The sequence below is a fragment of the Diceros bicornis genome, chromosome 14 (genome assembly GCF_020826845.1).
Source record: "Diceros bicornis minor isolate mBicDic1 chromosome 14, mDicBic1.mat.cur, whole genome shotgun sequence".
Lineage (NCBI taxonomy): Eukaryota > Metazoa > Chordata > Mammalia > Perissodactyla > Rhinocerotidae > Diceros > Diceros bicornis.
This window is the reverse complement of record NC_080753.1, coordinates 39,018,038-39,035,457: the sequence shown is the minus strand read 5'-3', so window position 1 is coordinate 39,035,457 and position 17,420 is coordinate 39,018,038. Positions and strand designations below refer to the sequence as shown.

Below are 17,420 nucleotides of genomic sequence, written 5' to 3'. Positions count from 1 at the left end.
TTTCTTGATTATGGCATTCTCAAGGCTCTAACCTCCATGGAAAAATACCATTAATAACATTAAATATATACAAAAACCAGGATCCATACCAGAAAACAAATTTATACTGTAAACTGAGCTTGAGTGGGGATCTAAGGGCTAGAAGGTCAGATTCAATTTTTCAATTTCAATTTATTCAGAATTGTATACCAGTTATGTCAATTGAGATGGCTGTTTGTAAAGCTTAGGCATATAAAGATCTTCTAAAATTAATACACACTTTATTTATTCTTTAAATTTCTTCCAGGTAATCTGAGTGAGCTTCCAGAGAACTTAGGGTTTCCCGGATGATGAACCATTATCAATATTTTTAGAATATCTCTCTGAAATCAAATTATATGGGGCCTTCGCTAGATGTGAGATAAAAAGGTCCTGACCAATTGATCCTTGAATCAAAGAATTTTTTTAAAAGTATGAGGAAAGTAATCTAAACATATTTAACCCTTTGACACTTTTGCTGCATTAATGTAGGTGAAATGTGTAGAACATGAACTAGAGCTTAGGACATATAATATTTAAATATGGTAATGTCTTCAAAAATCACTTTTAAAAAGGAAAAAGTGGACTCTAAAACTTAAAATAACCAATTCACACCAATGTTTCCCTGCTGTGTACTAAATTATACATAAGCGCTACCTGGCGTTATTACCAGCTAATAGATACCAATGTCACTGGCAGTATTGCGTCACACTCTTCACCCAGTGATCCTGTGTACAGCCTACACTAAATGAAGGCTCAATATAACTGCTACATTGGTGAGGTCACAGTAGGACCTAATTTCAAAATGGGTTTATCAGGATTCATGTTAGCAAGTTTTCTTTGAGCTTAAAGTATGTTTTTCGACTGTTTCCCCACTGATTTCTGTGTAAAGCTCTGATACAGACATCTATGGACTTGGTAATAGAGTCATAATCAAAATTCAAGAATAAGTGATATGCCTCAGGCAATGGCTAGAAAATGCTAAAATGTTAAAATTTCTTACACTGTTTCACTGGTTTCAGGCTCTCATTTGGCTGTGCCTTTATGGTATGTACTTAACTGACTTTTTGCAAGTAGAAAAGAATAATGTTTCCAAATGCTGGTTTAAATAAGAAAACTCTGTAGACCTTTTAAAAATAATAAATATAATGCAGATGCTTGAGAAACACTGAATCAGCATCTCTGGAGGTGGGAATGAATCCATAAACTTAGATTTTGAACACTTTCATAGGAGAATGAAGTGAGAAATTTCCTTGAGAGCCGTCAGGGGAAATTTTGGATGACACCTGGAGGACACAAAATCTTATGGGCTCTGGTGTTCAAAGTCCTTCCACTAAAATGTGTTCCGTGCCCAGTTATCGGGAGTCATAATCCGTCCAAAGCACCTTCTTCATTGCTCCTTTCACATCCTTGTTCCGCAGTGTATAGATGAGGGGGTTGATCATAGGAGTGATGATGGTGTAGAAGAGAGATATGAACTTGCCCTGATCCTGAGAGTAGTTGTTGCTGGGCTGGAGATAAGCATAGATGGCTGTGCCATAGAACAGAGTGACCACTGTGAGGTGGGACCCACACGTCCCAAATGCTTTTCTCTGGCCTGCTGCTGACTTTACTCTTAAGATGGCCCTGATAATCCAACCATAGGAGAACATGATTAATGCAACAGGAATGAGAAGAATGATAACACTGACAAAGAAGAGCTCAGACTCATTCATAGTGGTGTCAATACAAGCAAGCTTGAGCAATGGAGGGACCTCACAAAGGAAGTGGTCTAATCTATTTCTCCCACAAAGTGGTAAAAGGAAGACGAGCACTGTCTGCAATAAGGAGTTGGCAAAACCAATGAACCATGAAGCAGAAGCCATCAGGGTACAGAGACGGGGGTGCATGATTACTGTGTAGTGGAGGGGCCTGCAAACAGCGACACAGCGGTCAAATGCCATAACTCCTAAGAGGATGCATTCTGTACATCCCAACCCTAGAGAGATGTACAGCTGAACTACACAACCACCAAAGGAGATAGATTTGTCTGATCCCCTGAGATTAACCAGGAACTGTGGAACAATGCTGGTAGTGTAACACAGGTCCAGAAAGCTGAGGTTGCAGAGGAAAAAGTACATAGGGGTGTGAAGATGTGGGTCCAGGTGGGACAATGCAATGATGGCTGTGTTTCCCAGCAAAGTGAAGATGTAGAAGACCAAAAGAACCACAAAGAGGACTAGCTCCAGTTGAGGCCTGTCAGAGAAACCCAGTAGGATAAAGCCAGTGAGAGAACTTCCATTTTTCTGTTCCATCCTTTGTTAGCACACGGTTCCTGTCAAGACCAAGCATTTATGAATTTTTTAAAGGTATCTTCAAAACAAGGGGGGAGGGATCTACCATGTTAAAAGACAAGGCCAAGGGATTTTATATGTAACTATTTGAATCAATGATGTGCTCATTGAAGTTGACATATCTTAGACCAATTTAGTTCCACATTATCATAAAAAGTAATGTCATCGATACTTAACATACAAAATATCAAATAATGGACCTTGTGTTTGCATCAATCAAAAGTATAAAAGGTCTGTTTTAGATTCAGTTTAATAGAATTTTAAGTGCTCTAAGAATGTATGTACTTTTTAAGAAAATGGGAATGAGGGGTAAACAGGGAGATTAATCAGGAAGAATAAGAGATGCAGACAGAGGGAGAGAGTTTATTTTAAATATGTATTTCAAAATTCTACACAACTGGATTTGCACATACCCCACATGCAATAGAATATAACACAAGATAATCTCTAAAATGCATTCAGATATAGGAAATTATGATCTGGAATGTGCTTATACAAAGGATTAAATTACATACAAAATATCACTGTAGTGCTGACTATACATATTTTGGCAGTTTTGCCTCTCTACTCTACATAATGTATTATATTTGTGAAGGCTATCCTGGTCTTTTTGTATGGTAGTAAAACAATTAAATAATCAGATAGAACCTCAAGATACCACCTCTCAATTACAATACTTAACTCCTGCCCTCTAGATGCCTAAAACTGCTATACTAATTTAACAAGGACTCTGAAAATTCATTGGCTGTGCGTAGTTAGTTTTCAATCAGAACTCTAAAATCCAGTGGCCAATACTTTCCTTTTTCTACTGTTGATTTCATTTTCAATACTCTCAGCAACTGGAGTGCTTGGAATTCTTGAAAGATGTGGAATTATTCACTATAAATATTTTAATCAGGATAAACATTTTTAAAAATTATCCAATTGTGCAATCATATATATAAAGGGTAATGCTTTACATCATTCCCTATGATCAAATAATTAAATAAATAAATACGTAGAAATAACGACAGATAACATTGTCAAAGCAACGACAGGTCAGAGAGATATATTGTAAAACTAAAAGTAATACCAGGAAAGGCATAAAGAAAAGGATATTTTAGAACTATAAAAATCTAAGAACATCCATCTACGTTAGGTTAATTTTATATATGTACCTTTCTGGGAGCTACCTTGAAGAGTAGTTACACTGGCCCGAACAAATTGCCAGCTCTAAGGTTAGTTGATTGCCATTTTCACCCAGCTGTGTAGTATTGCATAAGCATGGTCACACACAGACCTAAGTGGCATCAGAAAATAAATAATTCAGTTCTATTATATTCTAATGGTTAGGCATATGGTAAATTTAATTTTTCAAGGACTTTTAAAATCTTAATCAGGTTTGGGTATAGACCCATTGATGTATGAAAGAAACTGGTACAAAATTGGCATAAAGTAAGTGCTAATAAAATCTGAATAAGGGAAAAGTACAGGTCAAACGAAAGATGATTTAGTAGTAGAGAGGTCACTAGGAAATATTTCTCCATCACTGACATATGTCCTCCTTGTCCCAAATTTAGTTGCAAGGAAAGTAAACAACAAAAAAATTAAGTTTTTTGAAATATAAAAGCACACATAATAGAAATTTAATACCTCATATATAAGAAGGATTAGTTACACTAATCTACATTTACACTCAATCCCAAAAGAACAGTATGAGAGAGTACTAGTTCACAAATCTGGCAAAAACAATAATATTTAACTAATAAAATTTTTTTCACATTCAGTTTCACAAATCAAAGTATCTAAAAGTTGAAGGCTGAACTGATATGCTCCTTACAATTAATAATATTAATACTAGCTGTTATTATTGAGTGTTTATGAGTTCTAAAACACGTACAAACATAATTTCAACTCATCTTTCAAAAAATTTTGAAATTAATTTCCAACTCCTTTTTACTTATGAAGAAGTAGATTGAAGTGGTTAAATAGCTTACCAAGATCACTAAAATCCTAAATGTTTTAACACAAGCCAAGTCCCTTTCATATTGGACTTGATGCTTTTAACCACCACATTACTTTATCAGCAATCAAATGAATTTATTAAAATTCAAAGCAAGTCATCACACGTGACATAGAGGATGTAGTATTCAAAATATTTCACACTTCCTTTCATTTCTTACAAGGATGTGATCAGTGCTATCTATAAAAAATTTCATAGTAGAATTAATTATGAAAGTATAAGAGACAGTCTAAATGTGCAATGACATGACACATCCCCTGACTCACAACAGCCTAGCAGAGCAAATGAAAACAAACCATGGTTCAATCTCATGCACACATGCAAAAATATAGACGCTCTTCTGAAATGAACTGCTGGCAAATTTTTTAAATTTACCTAATAAAGGAAGTACTCGCCAAATTGAAAGAGGTCCAAAAAAAAATGCGAACTTATCCAGAGGACACACCAATATAATAATGCACTTTTATAATAAAATGATAATATATTTTAACATTTTCATATCAATAAGGACCAAGAAGGCAGTTGATGAAAGATAAAACCCTGGTGAAATGAAGTGGTACCAATTATTTGCTGCTTCACAGGATTAGATAGATAGATAGATAGATAGATAGATAGATAGATAGATAGATAGATAGATAGACAGACAGACAGATAGATAGATAGATAGATAGATAGATAGATAGATAGATAGATAGAGATATATAATAAGTATCAGACAGGTCTAAAAATGAATATGATTTAGGTTGCAAAATAAAACATCAGGCAAAGGAGATACCCACTAAACAGAATAAAAATGTAATAGTCTCCAAGTGTTACAATAGCTTCCAGTGCTGCTCTGGGGAGCACAGTGGGAGGGAATTAGCATACTAATGTCATATTCTTTCTTCTTACTTTAAAATTTCTTTCTCTTTATAATACAGGAGAATGATTATCCTTTCATAAGACTGGATATAGAAAAGATCTAGCTGCAAGATGCATTATCCCATTGATTCTCAAGAATATGTTCTGCTGATCTGGGTCACTTTGTTCCCTTCTTCCTTTCCTACTCAGCATTCATCCCAAAGCTGTTTGCAACACCACAAAAGCAATCTTCCAAGAGAGGGAATGTCTTTATGGCTAAGGACAAATGAGAAACTTCATTTCATTTCCTCCCTACCACATTTAAAGAATTGTGTAATTTGACTGGGAATCACTATCTATGTTTAGATAAGCATCAATTGACTTAATGTAGTAAGAAGGATTGATTTTTAGACAACCTATATAAATAATAATGACTGGAAATATTAGACACATTCATCCTAGGTATAGGAACAAAGAATGGGGTCCATAGTAACTTAATAATATTATAAAAGCAAGCATAGATGGAGACACAGAATCAGGAGTGGGCTCCTGGGAAGGGCTTTGACAACTGAGAGTGACATCCCGTTGATCACGAGTATTCCAAATGATCCAGTCGTTTGAAATGTGACATCACATTACGACATGATATAGGAAAGTCCTGTTATAAAAATCAGGCATAAATTATTGGTTTGGATACAAAAAAATAAATAATTAAAAAAGTGAAGATTATATTGTAGAAAAGAATTCCAAATAGGTAAAATAAAAATAGATCCTACAAAACATAGACAGAAGTCTATGTAACAACTACCATCAAAAAAAGATTATAGGGCCTGCCCTGTGGCTTAGCAGTTAAGTGTGCGCGCTCCACTACTGGCGGCGGGGTTCGGATCCCCGGCGTGCACCAACGTGCCGCTTGTCCGGCCATGCTGAGGCCGTGTCCCACATACAGCAACTAGAAGGATGTGAAACTATGACATACAACTATCTACTGGGGCTTTGGGGAGAAAAAAGGAAGAGGATTGGCAATAGATGTTAGCTCAGAGCCGGTCTTTCTCAGCAAAAAGAGGAGGATTAGCATGGATGTTAGCTCAGGGCTGATCTTCCTCACACACACACACACACACACACAAAAAGAATATAATGTGACATGACATCTCGCAAGCACACAATAATATAATAATAATAACAGGCATCAAATGAAACAGGTTAAATGCTTAGTACTGACACATAGGTGGTAGAGGTAGTAGTTTACATTTACAACAATTGTACAATAATGACAATTAACATGACTCTTTATTAAATACTCAGTATGCAAAATACACGTTTTAAAGACAAAAAAATCTCAAGATAATGTCTGTATTTAAGATATTTCAAATTATACAACATTCACTTATATTTTAGACACTTGGCCATCTCCAGTTCCTGAATGAATCCTGAAAGAGTGCTGGCGGGATTTCCACAGCCGCAGTCCTATGACTGAATTGCTATTGCTTTAAAAATGCTTCTGTCTCATAGGTCTAAGCTGACTCTGATATATTAGGACTGGTTCCTGGTGGCAATGGAGGATATATAAATGAGGGGGAAATAGATCTGCCACTATATTGGTAATGACAGGTCTACTGAACATGGACAGTGTTTTAGTCCAGGTTCTATGAAAAAAGAGGCTGAAGTAGAAATTCCATTACATGTTGTTTTTTGAGGGAATGTTCTCGGGATAAAGGGAGTGAGAGCAGAAAAATAGAGCAGAGAATGTTGCTAAACAAGGATGTGATCTCAAATGGAATATAGCATGAGCCTGATCCCCTAAGAATCTGGAGCAGGACTCCGCAATAGAACTATCCGTGAGGGTAGAAATATTCTGTCTTCACTGTCTAATACAATAGTCACTATCCATATGTTGCCACCTGAGCATTTGAATTGTGGTAGCTAAGAAACTGAATTTTAAATTTTATTTAATTTTCATTAACTTAAATTTAAATAGCTACACGTGGCTAGTTACTACTGTATCGGACAGCACAGCTCTGGAGCATGAATTGCAGCAGAATTATTCTCATCTTGAGGCAAAAGCAGCCTTTTGTACATCCCATGAGTCTGTCATTTGTTGGGAGCTGCCCCCACTAGGTTGTGGAGACCTCCTGGCAATGAGGCTCCTTTTCAGCTGAATGCAATTCTCTGAAACAGGGAACGGTTGTGAACCTGGCAGCCAATACTCATAACAAGTTGGGTATGGATTGAGGATCCAGCCAAATACAGAGGATCTGAGCAAGGCACCAACAGCGTTCATACAAAAGAGTCATTCGTGTGCATGTGCAAGGGTGGAAGTATGGTTCCTAATGTACTTTACACTTCACCTCAATACAGTCCCCCCCAAAAAATTGTCATTTTCCTAATTCGTCAGTTAATAAAACATTCAAATTATCTTTTCTCTGCCTACCTTTTCCCTCTTCAAATTGATATTTGTACTCAATTGAAGAATCATTTCTCATAAAAATAAAGTCAAAATAAAAATGCATTAACGCAATATTTGCAAAATGGAACTTCCTAGTTGTAACTTTCAACTACTATTTTGAAGACTCTATACATATTTTAGATATTTTTGTAACTCTTTAAGGGAGGAAATAAACATTTAAAACTTACAGATACTGACAATAAATTTTAAGCATATTACGTAATTTCACCGAGAATGAGGAGCCAAAGGGAAAGAATGAAAGTATATAGTCTAATACTTTTACATACACACATACACTATTATTATATTACTGAAGGGGACATTTTATTGCAGCTACATATGCTCTATTTAAATTATTTTCCATATGTACATACTGAGGTATAATGAATGTACTACAATAGGATGAAACGTCTAGGAACGAATTGTTACCTTCTAAATGAACAATTAAATATAGTTCTTATATTTGGTGAATTACTGTAGTCTGTTCCTTTTGCCAATGGACATACATGCAAACCAATTTAGCTTTTTGTTTCAAGAACAATTGCAACCGAAAATAAACTAACTTGCCTATTCTAAAGCAACACAGAGACCGAATTCCGTTCCACTTACCTTCATTCACCTCTTCTGTGGGTCCTAAGCTATTTCCCTACTTCAGCTCCAACTTACTGCCTTTAATAGAGTACTGGGGTTGGAACTTGGGTACGTAGAATCAGGAAGCAGGTTGTGTGGAGTGAGTGCCAAGATGGATTATACCAGCATTGGATTATCCAGAAATTTTCCTGAAGCAAAGGAACGCTTTCTCATGATGACTTCACATACCTTCACATGGTATTAGAGGTCTGAATTCTGACTCCAGGTGGTAGAAAGATGAAGAAAGGCAATTTATAAACACAGTATTATTTCCCAAGTACAGTGACCTGGCTGTGTCAGAGAGACCTTTAAATGCAACACGAGAAGGTGGTGTGAAACTGTTCTGTGACTGGGCAGGCACCAATGGACAACCATACCTGTTTACCTGGCTGAAGTCTCTGGGGAATGTATGTCCTGTACTATTAATTGGCTGATGTCACCGAGATGTCTAGAGATGACAATCCTCAGAGAAACTGAATATCAAGGAGAATGCCAGAGGATGTCTAATCTGTCTCTTCCATCATTTCATATATTTAACAGAGGACACATAACTCTCTCGACTCCCCCCACCCCAATTACTTTAGCTCTCATCTTTGAGTGACTTAGATATTCTTCAAAAAACTTCAGATTATTTTTCTCAAATTGCAAAAAAAAATTTACATATAAACATACAGATAAATAAATAAAAATTTATTCACAATTTTAAATTTAAATATGTAAATTAATTTCTTAATTTCATTCATAATCAACCTATAAGGGATCATAGAACTAATAATTAGGCAAAGTCTAATCTTTAAGGTTAGTAATATAAGAATCTATAAGGTTAAGAAATATAATGGAGGACAACAACCACATTTATTACTAAACTTCAAGTTGGCTAAAGAATAAAATCTCAAATCCCCTATATCATTGGCCAGTTTAATTTCAAAGGTTTTAAGGATTTACACAAATAATTAAAAGAAAATTTTTCATTTTTTAATGAAATTTACATGGTTTGTTTGAATTCATCTAGTATCTGCATTTATATTTCAAATGATTTTGAGTTTACCAGGGTAGTTATAAAAAATCAGTAAAGAAAAGTTGAGGCTTATGAGGGGTGCTTTGTTTGTCGAAGTCAAGTTTGAAGATCAATTAATTTATTTGAAAACAACTTATCTTCACTTGGCTATATGGGCAAAAGGCAGGCATAAATAACAATATCTGACTTTGGCAAGTTTGGGCCCTAAACATGAAACGCAACTTCAAAAAAATTAAAATCCCTTTATCTATACTGGAACACGTTTGGTTTCAGCATAACAGATGAATGGTAAATAGCAGTATAAACGCTAGCTTAAAGAAAGTCATTTAAGTTTGAAGCATCTTGGTTTTTTTGTTGTTTCTTTGTTTGTTTTGGTGAGGAAGATCGACCCTGAGCTACCACCTGTTGCCAATCTTCCTCTTTTTGCTTGAGGAAGATTATTGTTGAGTTAACATCTGTGCCAATCTTCATCTAATCTTTCGTATGAGGGACGCTGCCACAGCACAGCTTTATGAGTGGTGTGTAAGTCCGCACCCAGGATCCAAACACATGAACCCCAGGCCATCAAGGCCGAACTCGCAAACTATGCCACTGGGCCAGCCCCAAGGCATCTTGGGTTTTAGACACCATTAGAAACACAAGTATAGAGAGCTTCAGTGATTAATTTCCATTCTATAGCCAACTGTTTCCCATATATCCATAAACTCCAGTTTTATTTATAATATTCAGCCTAGAGATGTAAAATATCTCTTTCCTGCTAAAAACATTCTTAGGTTAGATTTTGTCAGTTATCTCTCTACTAGTTAAATCCCATCATGATATTATAAGGAGGTCTAGTAGAAACCAGTACTGCTTAGGGTGTCCAGAGGAGGAAGGGAATTACAGACCTACTATTAACGCTTTTCTTCCCAGTTTACTCTTGTTGCTGCAGTATTAATTGGCAGAATCACTTTGGTAATCGTTTAACATTATCTAGGAGTGCTAACCTGCAATTACCATAACAAGGTTAAATATTCTCTAAAGTAGTTCTTGGTCATGTGCCCCAAGAGACATATATAAGAATGCTCATAGCAGCATTATTTGTATTAACCAAAAGCTGGAAAAAATCCAAATGCTCATCAACAGTAAAATGGGAAAACTCTGGTCTATTGACACAACAGAGTACTATACAATAACAAATATGAAAAAACTATAGCTAAACAAATCAAAACAATGTCTTTCACATAGAAATGCTGAGCAAAAGATGCAAGTCACAAAGTAGTCAATCCCACCACATAAAGTTCAAAAACAGTAAAAAAAAACCTGCTGTTTATGAATGCAAACATGGGTGGTAAAACTACTGTAATAGTCAAAAATTATAGTCAAAGCTAAAAAGAATATTGAAAGGCTGATTATAACCAACTTAAGATCACCAGAGAAAGAAAAGGATGCAATTAGATAGAAGCCATCCAAGGTATTGTCCAGGCTATCGTTCTTAACAAGGGTAGTGATACTATGATTATTCACTTATTAATTATTCTTTAAACTGAACATATTTTTATACAGGTATATAGGTATACAGAGATTAAAACAGACAGAGCCAGAGACACAGAGAGAGAGATAGCAAAAGGACATAATGACAACACATAGGATTATGTTATACTCAATATGATATTTAATAAGAGAGCAGGAAACAAAAAGACCACAAGAAAATAATATAAATGATCAGAATTACTTTTTAAAGGATGAATATGGCTGATAAAATCACGTTTGGAGAAGCTAATTTCTGAAAAAATGAAAAATTATTAAGGATTTGTAAGGAATCAGATAGGTGGACTAAAAGGACTACATCGAGGAACAATCACCAATAACCTTAAAGAAAAGCAACACCAATATAACAGGAAAGAACAAGAATGCTTCTTCACCAGGTTCCAGGACACCATCCTCTCTGTAGACTAGACATAGGATAGACTTTCATCTGAAATATCTAAATTGCCACCACCTCAGTCAATTATTGAACAGGCTGTTTCCGGTCTCTAAATTATTCTGAACTCTCAGATTGTCTTCCTCGCAGCTTGTCCTCTATCTGAGATAAGCAGGAGGAAAGGTCCACACTTCCTAAGTGAAATGTTGCCACTCCTGCACTGCTGCCCTGCTTTTTGATTTCTGTGGTTTCCACTAGATAAATAGATAAAGAGCCCAAATGGGTAAGTGAAAAGGGAAAGGCTCAGAAACAAAGGGAAAGATATAAGACAAATGTAAAATGACAAATAACCGAAGCTGAGAGAGACAGTAGATATACACAGAGATTTGAGGTAAATAGAATAGAGAATACCCTGAAAGTGAAAACAGAAGGAAAATGATGGAGAGAACCATAAAATGATGGACCAAAAAATTCTCAAACGTTCAAAAACCTCAGACTGCATTGAAGTAGTTACAATTAAAATATATTGCCAGACTACAAAGCAAGCATGCTGTTTAATTATAATTTACTGGAAAATAATTCACTTCTTGAAAGGACTTTCACATACATGGTCTTCTTACATGAAAGGTGGGACATATTGAAATTAGACATCTATATTTCCACAAAAGGCAATGGTAATAAAATCTGGTCACTTTCTGTTCAGTACAACATCCAGTCCCTCACCCCTCTCCTGTACAAGATGTGACTCTGGAGGTACTCATGTTAGCAGAGTTTTCATAGACTGGAGCTGAACACTCTCATTGCTTCTACGAGTTTCTTGAAAGATTCCCAAAAATTTCATCTTTGTGGGAATTTTCTGGAACCTAAAGAAAATTAGGTATAGTTAGTCTTGTGGGGAAATGACTGTAAGCACTATAACCCTAAACATGTGGAAAGAGCCCGTAGATCACATGCTACATTTCCATCATCTACTCCCTCCCGCTCCCAAAACATGCACACACAGATACATAGGCACAAAACATTTGCATTATATGGCTTCTGAAGTTTGGTTCACTATATCTTATTTGATTATTTCATCAATGAATGAATCTGTGTTTACTTTGCTGAATATACAAGAAAACTTAAAACCGTTTAACCAATTTCTATTTTAATATATTAAAATTCTTTTAACGTGAGCCATTTTGGAACCAGTCCAATAATTCTTAAGTAATTAAATTATGAAAATTAATGACATCTTTAAATTGAAAATTATAACTAAGAAGCATACAATCACACTGAGGAAATCTTTGAATGTAAAGTATGCTAACTAAACATTAAGAAAAGTTGATTGCTACCTTTTGGTATTCATTAGTTTCGACCTAGTGAGAGCAAGAGCTTATTAAACAGAATTTTAAAAGATATTCCATTATTCCAAAGAGAAAGCATAGCTTAGGACTCTGAATATCTAGCTTCACATCTTGGCCCCGTCATTTAGAGGCTGTATCACTTCAAGCAAGAATTTAACCTCCCTGTTCCAAAGTGTACTCAGCTGTAAAATGAAGATGATATTGTCACTTGGTGTCATGGTAAATAAATAAGATACAGAATGTGAAAATGCATTATAAATTGTAAAGCATTAGGTAAATCCTAAGAACTACCAGCATTTCTGGCTTAAGTCACATTTTTCCTTCAGTCCACTTCGCAGATCACCTTTATTCATGCCATGTTTTTGGCTACTTCCTCCTTCAAATGGTCTTCTTGTAGCTTTTATAAAACTGTTAAGCTCTGATATTCTCACATGTCAGTGATCATTACTGATCTGATTTCTTCTGAAACCCAAAATCCTTTACCTTTATTCTCTTTTTACACATTTCCTCTGAGAAGTGATGGTACTTTAACTGAACCCCAAAGAGATAATTGCCCAAGTATGTCAAGCTCCAAGTATAATCCTACATGTCCATCGCCATGCCTGACACACCTACTTGGATATTTATAAATACTGTGGCTCAGTAAATTCAGTTTCCCTCTTCCTCAGGAAAAGTAGCTGTGTTAGTTTGTATTTGTTAGTTGTATTAGATTCCTAGAGATTTTGTAACCTGCAAATTTACTGAATTATTTATTAGCTCTAACAGGTTTTGATGGAGTCTTTGGAGTTTTCTATATATATGTCGTGTCATCTGCAAATAGTGACAGTTTTAGTTCTTCCTTACTGATTTGGATCCCTTTTTTTCCTAATTGCTCTAGCTAGGACTTTCAGTACTATATTGAATAAAAGTGGCAAGACTGGGCATCTTTGTCTTCTTCTTCATCTTAGAGGAAGGTTTCAGCTTTTCAATGTTAAGGATGATGTTAGCTGTGGGCTTATAATATGTAGCCTTCATTATGTTGTGGTACCTTCCCTCTATACCCACACTGTTGAAAGTTTTATCATAAAGGGATGTTGAATTTTAGTCAAATGCTCTTTGTGCTTCTATGGAGATGACCATATGATTTTTATCCTTCATTTTGTTAATGAATGTATCACATTGATTGATTTGTGGATGTTGAACCATCCTTACATCCCTGGATTAAATCCTACTTGATCATGATGTATGATCCATTTAACATATTGTTGAATTCAGTGTGCTAATATTTTGTTGACAGCTTTACATCTATGTTCATCCAAGGTATTGGCCTATAATTTTCTTTTTGTGGTGTCCTTGTCTGGTTTTGCTATCAGGGTAATGTTGGTGTCATAAAATAAGTTTGGAAATGTTCCTTCCTGTTTTACTTTTTGGAAGAATTTGAGTAGGACTAACGTTAATTCTTCTTTAAATGTTTGGTTAAAATCACAACTGAAGAACCCACATTTTCAGCAAACCACACTTCCAAGAATTTTCCATACGGAGTGGTTCCCAAAGTCTGCCATATCAAGTTTTGAAATTTGCTACTACACTAAAAAGACGGAAGAAAACTTTCAACTATATTACAAACAAGCTTCAGATCAGAAGTCACCTGCAAAGGAAAGGGTTGACAGGGATCTGTAACCTGTTCCTCCCTCCTCAGTGAGCCTGGTCACAGCAGAACTCTGGCAAACAGGAACTACAAAAGTGTACTGACTATAAGATACAAAAGGATCTTCTGGGGTTGCTGTATACTGATTATTGATCTAGTAATGTTAATAGCAGTGTCAACTGAAATACAGAGTCTAGGGAAAGGTTAAATGAAGGATTTTATTCAATAATCAAAGTGAGGAACTCACAGCCTGGGAACCAGTCCAACAGAGTATTCTGAGGAACTGCTCAGAGGTCTAAAGATCTGAGTGCAGTTTATACACTTTATTTTAACAAAGCAGTGTATGTGCAGGAAAGGGCTTACACATCTAATGGTCATGTACTTCAAAGACAACATAGACAAGACCTTTTTGGTTATATATCAAACAAGCCTTCTAATGTTGGTGTTTTCTATGTGTGGAAGGAGGCAAGGACCATGGTCATTACTTTTTCCTTCAATCTCTAAGAAATGGGGCTGGGAAATGTGAGAGCAAGGTACCCTTTATCTTTTCCTGTCATGGATCTGTCCAGCTGGTGTCTTCAGTCATGAGGTGTGGGATTGTAATGTCATTCAAACACAGGCTTAGAATGGCGTACATGGCTGCTTCAGAGTACAGCATGGATTTTTGCACTGACTTTAAGTATATGCAGCTTGCTTGCTAGATTCACCTGTTAGACCAGGGAGAAGGGTCCCAAAAGTTTATTCACAGTAGGGTGCCTAGGGTCTGTTTAGAATGTAGTAAACCTACAGCACAGAGGCTGCAGTTATACTAATGAACAAACGTTAGTCCTAAAGTCAGAGCAGTGCTACAATGTTAGGGACACTGTAAAATGAGAAATTCCCAAGACTTCACTGCGATGACTTGTACCAGACAAGTTAGTGCCCCACATTAAAAAAAAAAGTGCATTCCGCTGTAGGAAGGGAAACTCAGGAAGCTGTGTCTGACTGGATCAGAGCCTCATAGATATTGCATGCATTGTTTCTCCTGTTTTGTATCCTTTGTTATTGTTAGTAAATTTGGTGCTGCTTAAAAATTGTGTTTCATGTGAGTCTGACTGACATTTTGGGTCTCTGAGATCACTCATAACCTGAGCCCATAGTGTGTACCCTGTGCTCCTCAAAGCCAATAGGGCTAGAAGAACCCATGAATCGCTCTAGGCCATAATGATAGTCTTGAACTCCAGATGCTCAACACAGATGGGATGAAAGAATTTAGCCAAGCCTTGGGAACAATCTCTGCAACCTTCCACAGTTTTTGGTGAGAATTCAAAAGGAAACAGTCCAAATAATTTTGGTGACACTTGACACACCCCTGTAGTCTGTTATAGACAAAGCATGGAGAGCTTGAGAAGGTAGAGCTCCTAGATTCCATTTGAGAAATGTTGCAGCACAGTATTGGACTTGTTGTGTTTGGTCTCTTAAGTAAATTTAGCATGGGGCCAGGATATTTTTACTATCTGTAATTTATTCCCAAGTAATACAACTATTCGATGCTAATCAAATGTTTACTTAAAATAAATCTGCATGGTGGCAGCATTTTGTGTGTCCTTAAGAGCAGAGAAGTAGGTGTTCAGCCAGAAAGATAGTCTCTGTGGATTCCTGAGACCTTGAGGTTTTCTGGATCAAAGAAAGTTCATTTGTGAAATTTTAAAGTGACCATTTGAATATAACTATCAGGGTGTTGTTGAATAATAGCAGAAAGTGGGAAATTTGTTACTCTTGTGGATAACAGTATTCCAAAATTGCTTTTACTGGTATACATTAAGCATTAGTATGGTGTCAAAAATATATGGTTTCCCAAATGTTGATTTCACGTGTGAATACCGTGATGCCATTAGGGATATAGATAGAATCTTGACCATGTGGATAACTTGCCCTGGCTGTTATTTCCAGTTTGCCGATTTGTGTCTCTTGCAAGATCACTTGTCATGAGCATGACCAACTGAAGGTGTTCAAGGAGGAGGACGAAGGTTATCTGTCAGGATAGGGAACTGTATAATAATTATTATGTTTGTGTCTCCACTCGAAGACATACATGTATTTATCTGCACTGTGCTGCATGTTGTAAAACCAACATTTACATAACCATTTCTGTGATGATGACATTGTCAAAGGTCCAAACTCCATGAAAAAATACACTATTCATGACATTGAATATATGCCAAAAAACAGAATCCATACCCCAAATCAAATTTACACTGCAAACTGAGCTTGAGTGGGGAAGTAAGAGCTACAATGTCAGATTCAATTTTTCTGGAATGCTTGCATTTATTACATAATTCAAAATTGTATGACAGTTATTTCATAAGGGGATGGCTGTTTGTAAATCTTAGGCCTAAGGAAATTTTTTAAAAATTAATATGCACTTTATTTATTCTTTAAATTTCCTCCAGATGAATCTGAGTAAGATTCCACACAACATGAGGCTTTCTTGGAATAAGGGGCCACTTCTTATACTTTTATAATATGTCACTGAATTCAAATTATATGGGGCTTTGCCAGATGTGAGATAAAAATGCCCTGACCAATAGATGCCTGAATCAAAGAATTTATAAAATAAAATAAAGGGAGAAATCTAAAAATATTTTACTTTTGAAACTTTTGCTGAGTTACTGTTGGTGAAACATGTAGAATATGAAATAGGACTTGGGTCATGTACTATTCAGATATGAAAATGTCCTCAAAAGTCATTTTAAAAGAGAAAAAAGGAAATTCGCAAACATAAGATAAAAAACTTCCAGGGCCGGTCCAGTGACGTAGTGGTTAAATTCATGCACTCTGCTTCGGTGGCCTGAGGTTCAGGGGTTCAGATCCTGGGCCAGACCTACACACCACTCATAAAGCCATGTTGTGGCAGCGTTCACTTACAAAATAGAGGAAAATCAGCACAGATGTTAGTTCAGCTATAGTATTCCTCAAGCACATAAGAAGACTGGCAACAGATGTTACCTCAGGGCCAGTCTTCCTCGCCAAAAAAAAAAAAAAATTTCCATACCTTACATAGATGTTTCTCTGGCTATGTACAAAATTATATGTAAGCACTACCTGGCGTTAGTATTAGCTAATGGCTACAATTGTCATTGGCAGCATTGCATTGCACCCTTCGCCCAGGCCTTTGTAGTCTTCTGTGCAATGAATGGAACATAATATGGCAGCCACACTGATGAGGTTGCAGTAGGACCTAATTTCAGAACGACTATATTGGGATTGATACA

At 36.1% G+C, this 17,420-nt stretch overlaps 1 protein-coding gene across 1 annotated transcript; it reads right to left on the bottom strand.

The window, feature by feature from the left end:
• Positions 1 to 1,320: 1,320 nt before the first annotated feature.
• On the bottom strand, positions 1,321 to 2,374 carry LOC131413986 (putative olfactory receptor 2B8). The gene has a single exon (XM_058555007.1). The coding sequence runs from the start codon at positions 2,310 to 2,312 to the stop codon at positions 1,374 to 1,376; it is 939 nt and encodes a 312-aa protein (XP_058410990.1). The 5' UTR covers positions 2,313 to 2,374; the 3' UTR covers positions 1,321 to 1,373.
• Between the last annotated feature and the right edge of the window lie 15,046 nt (positions 2,375 to 17,420).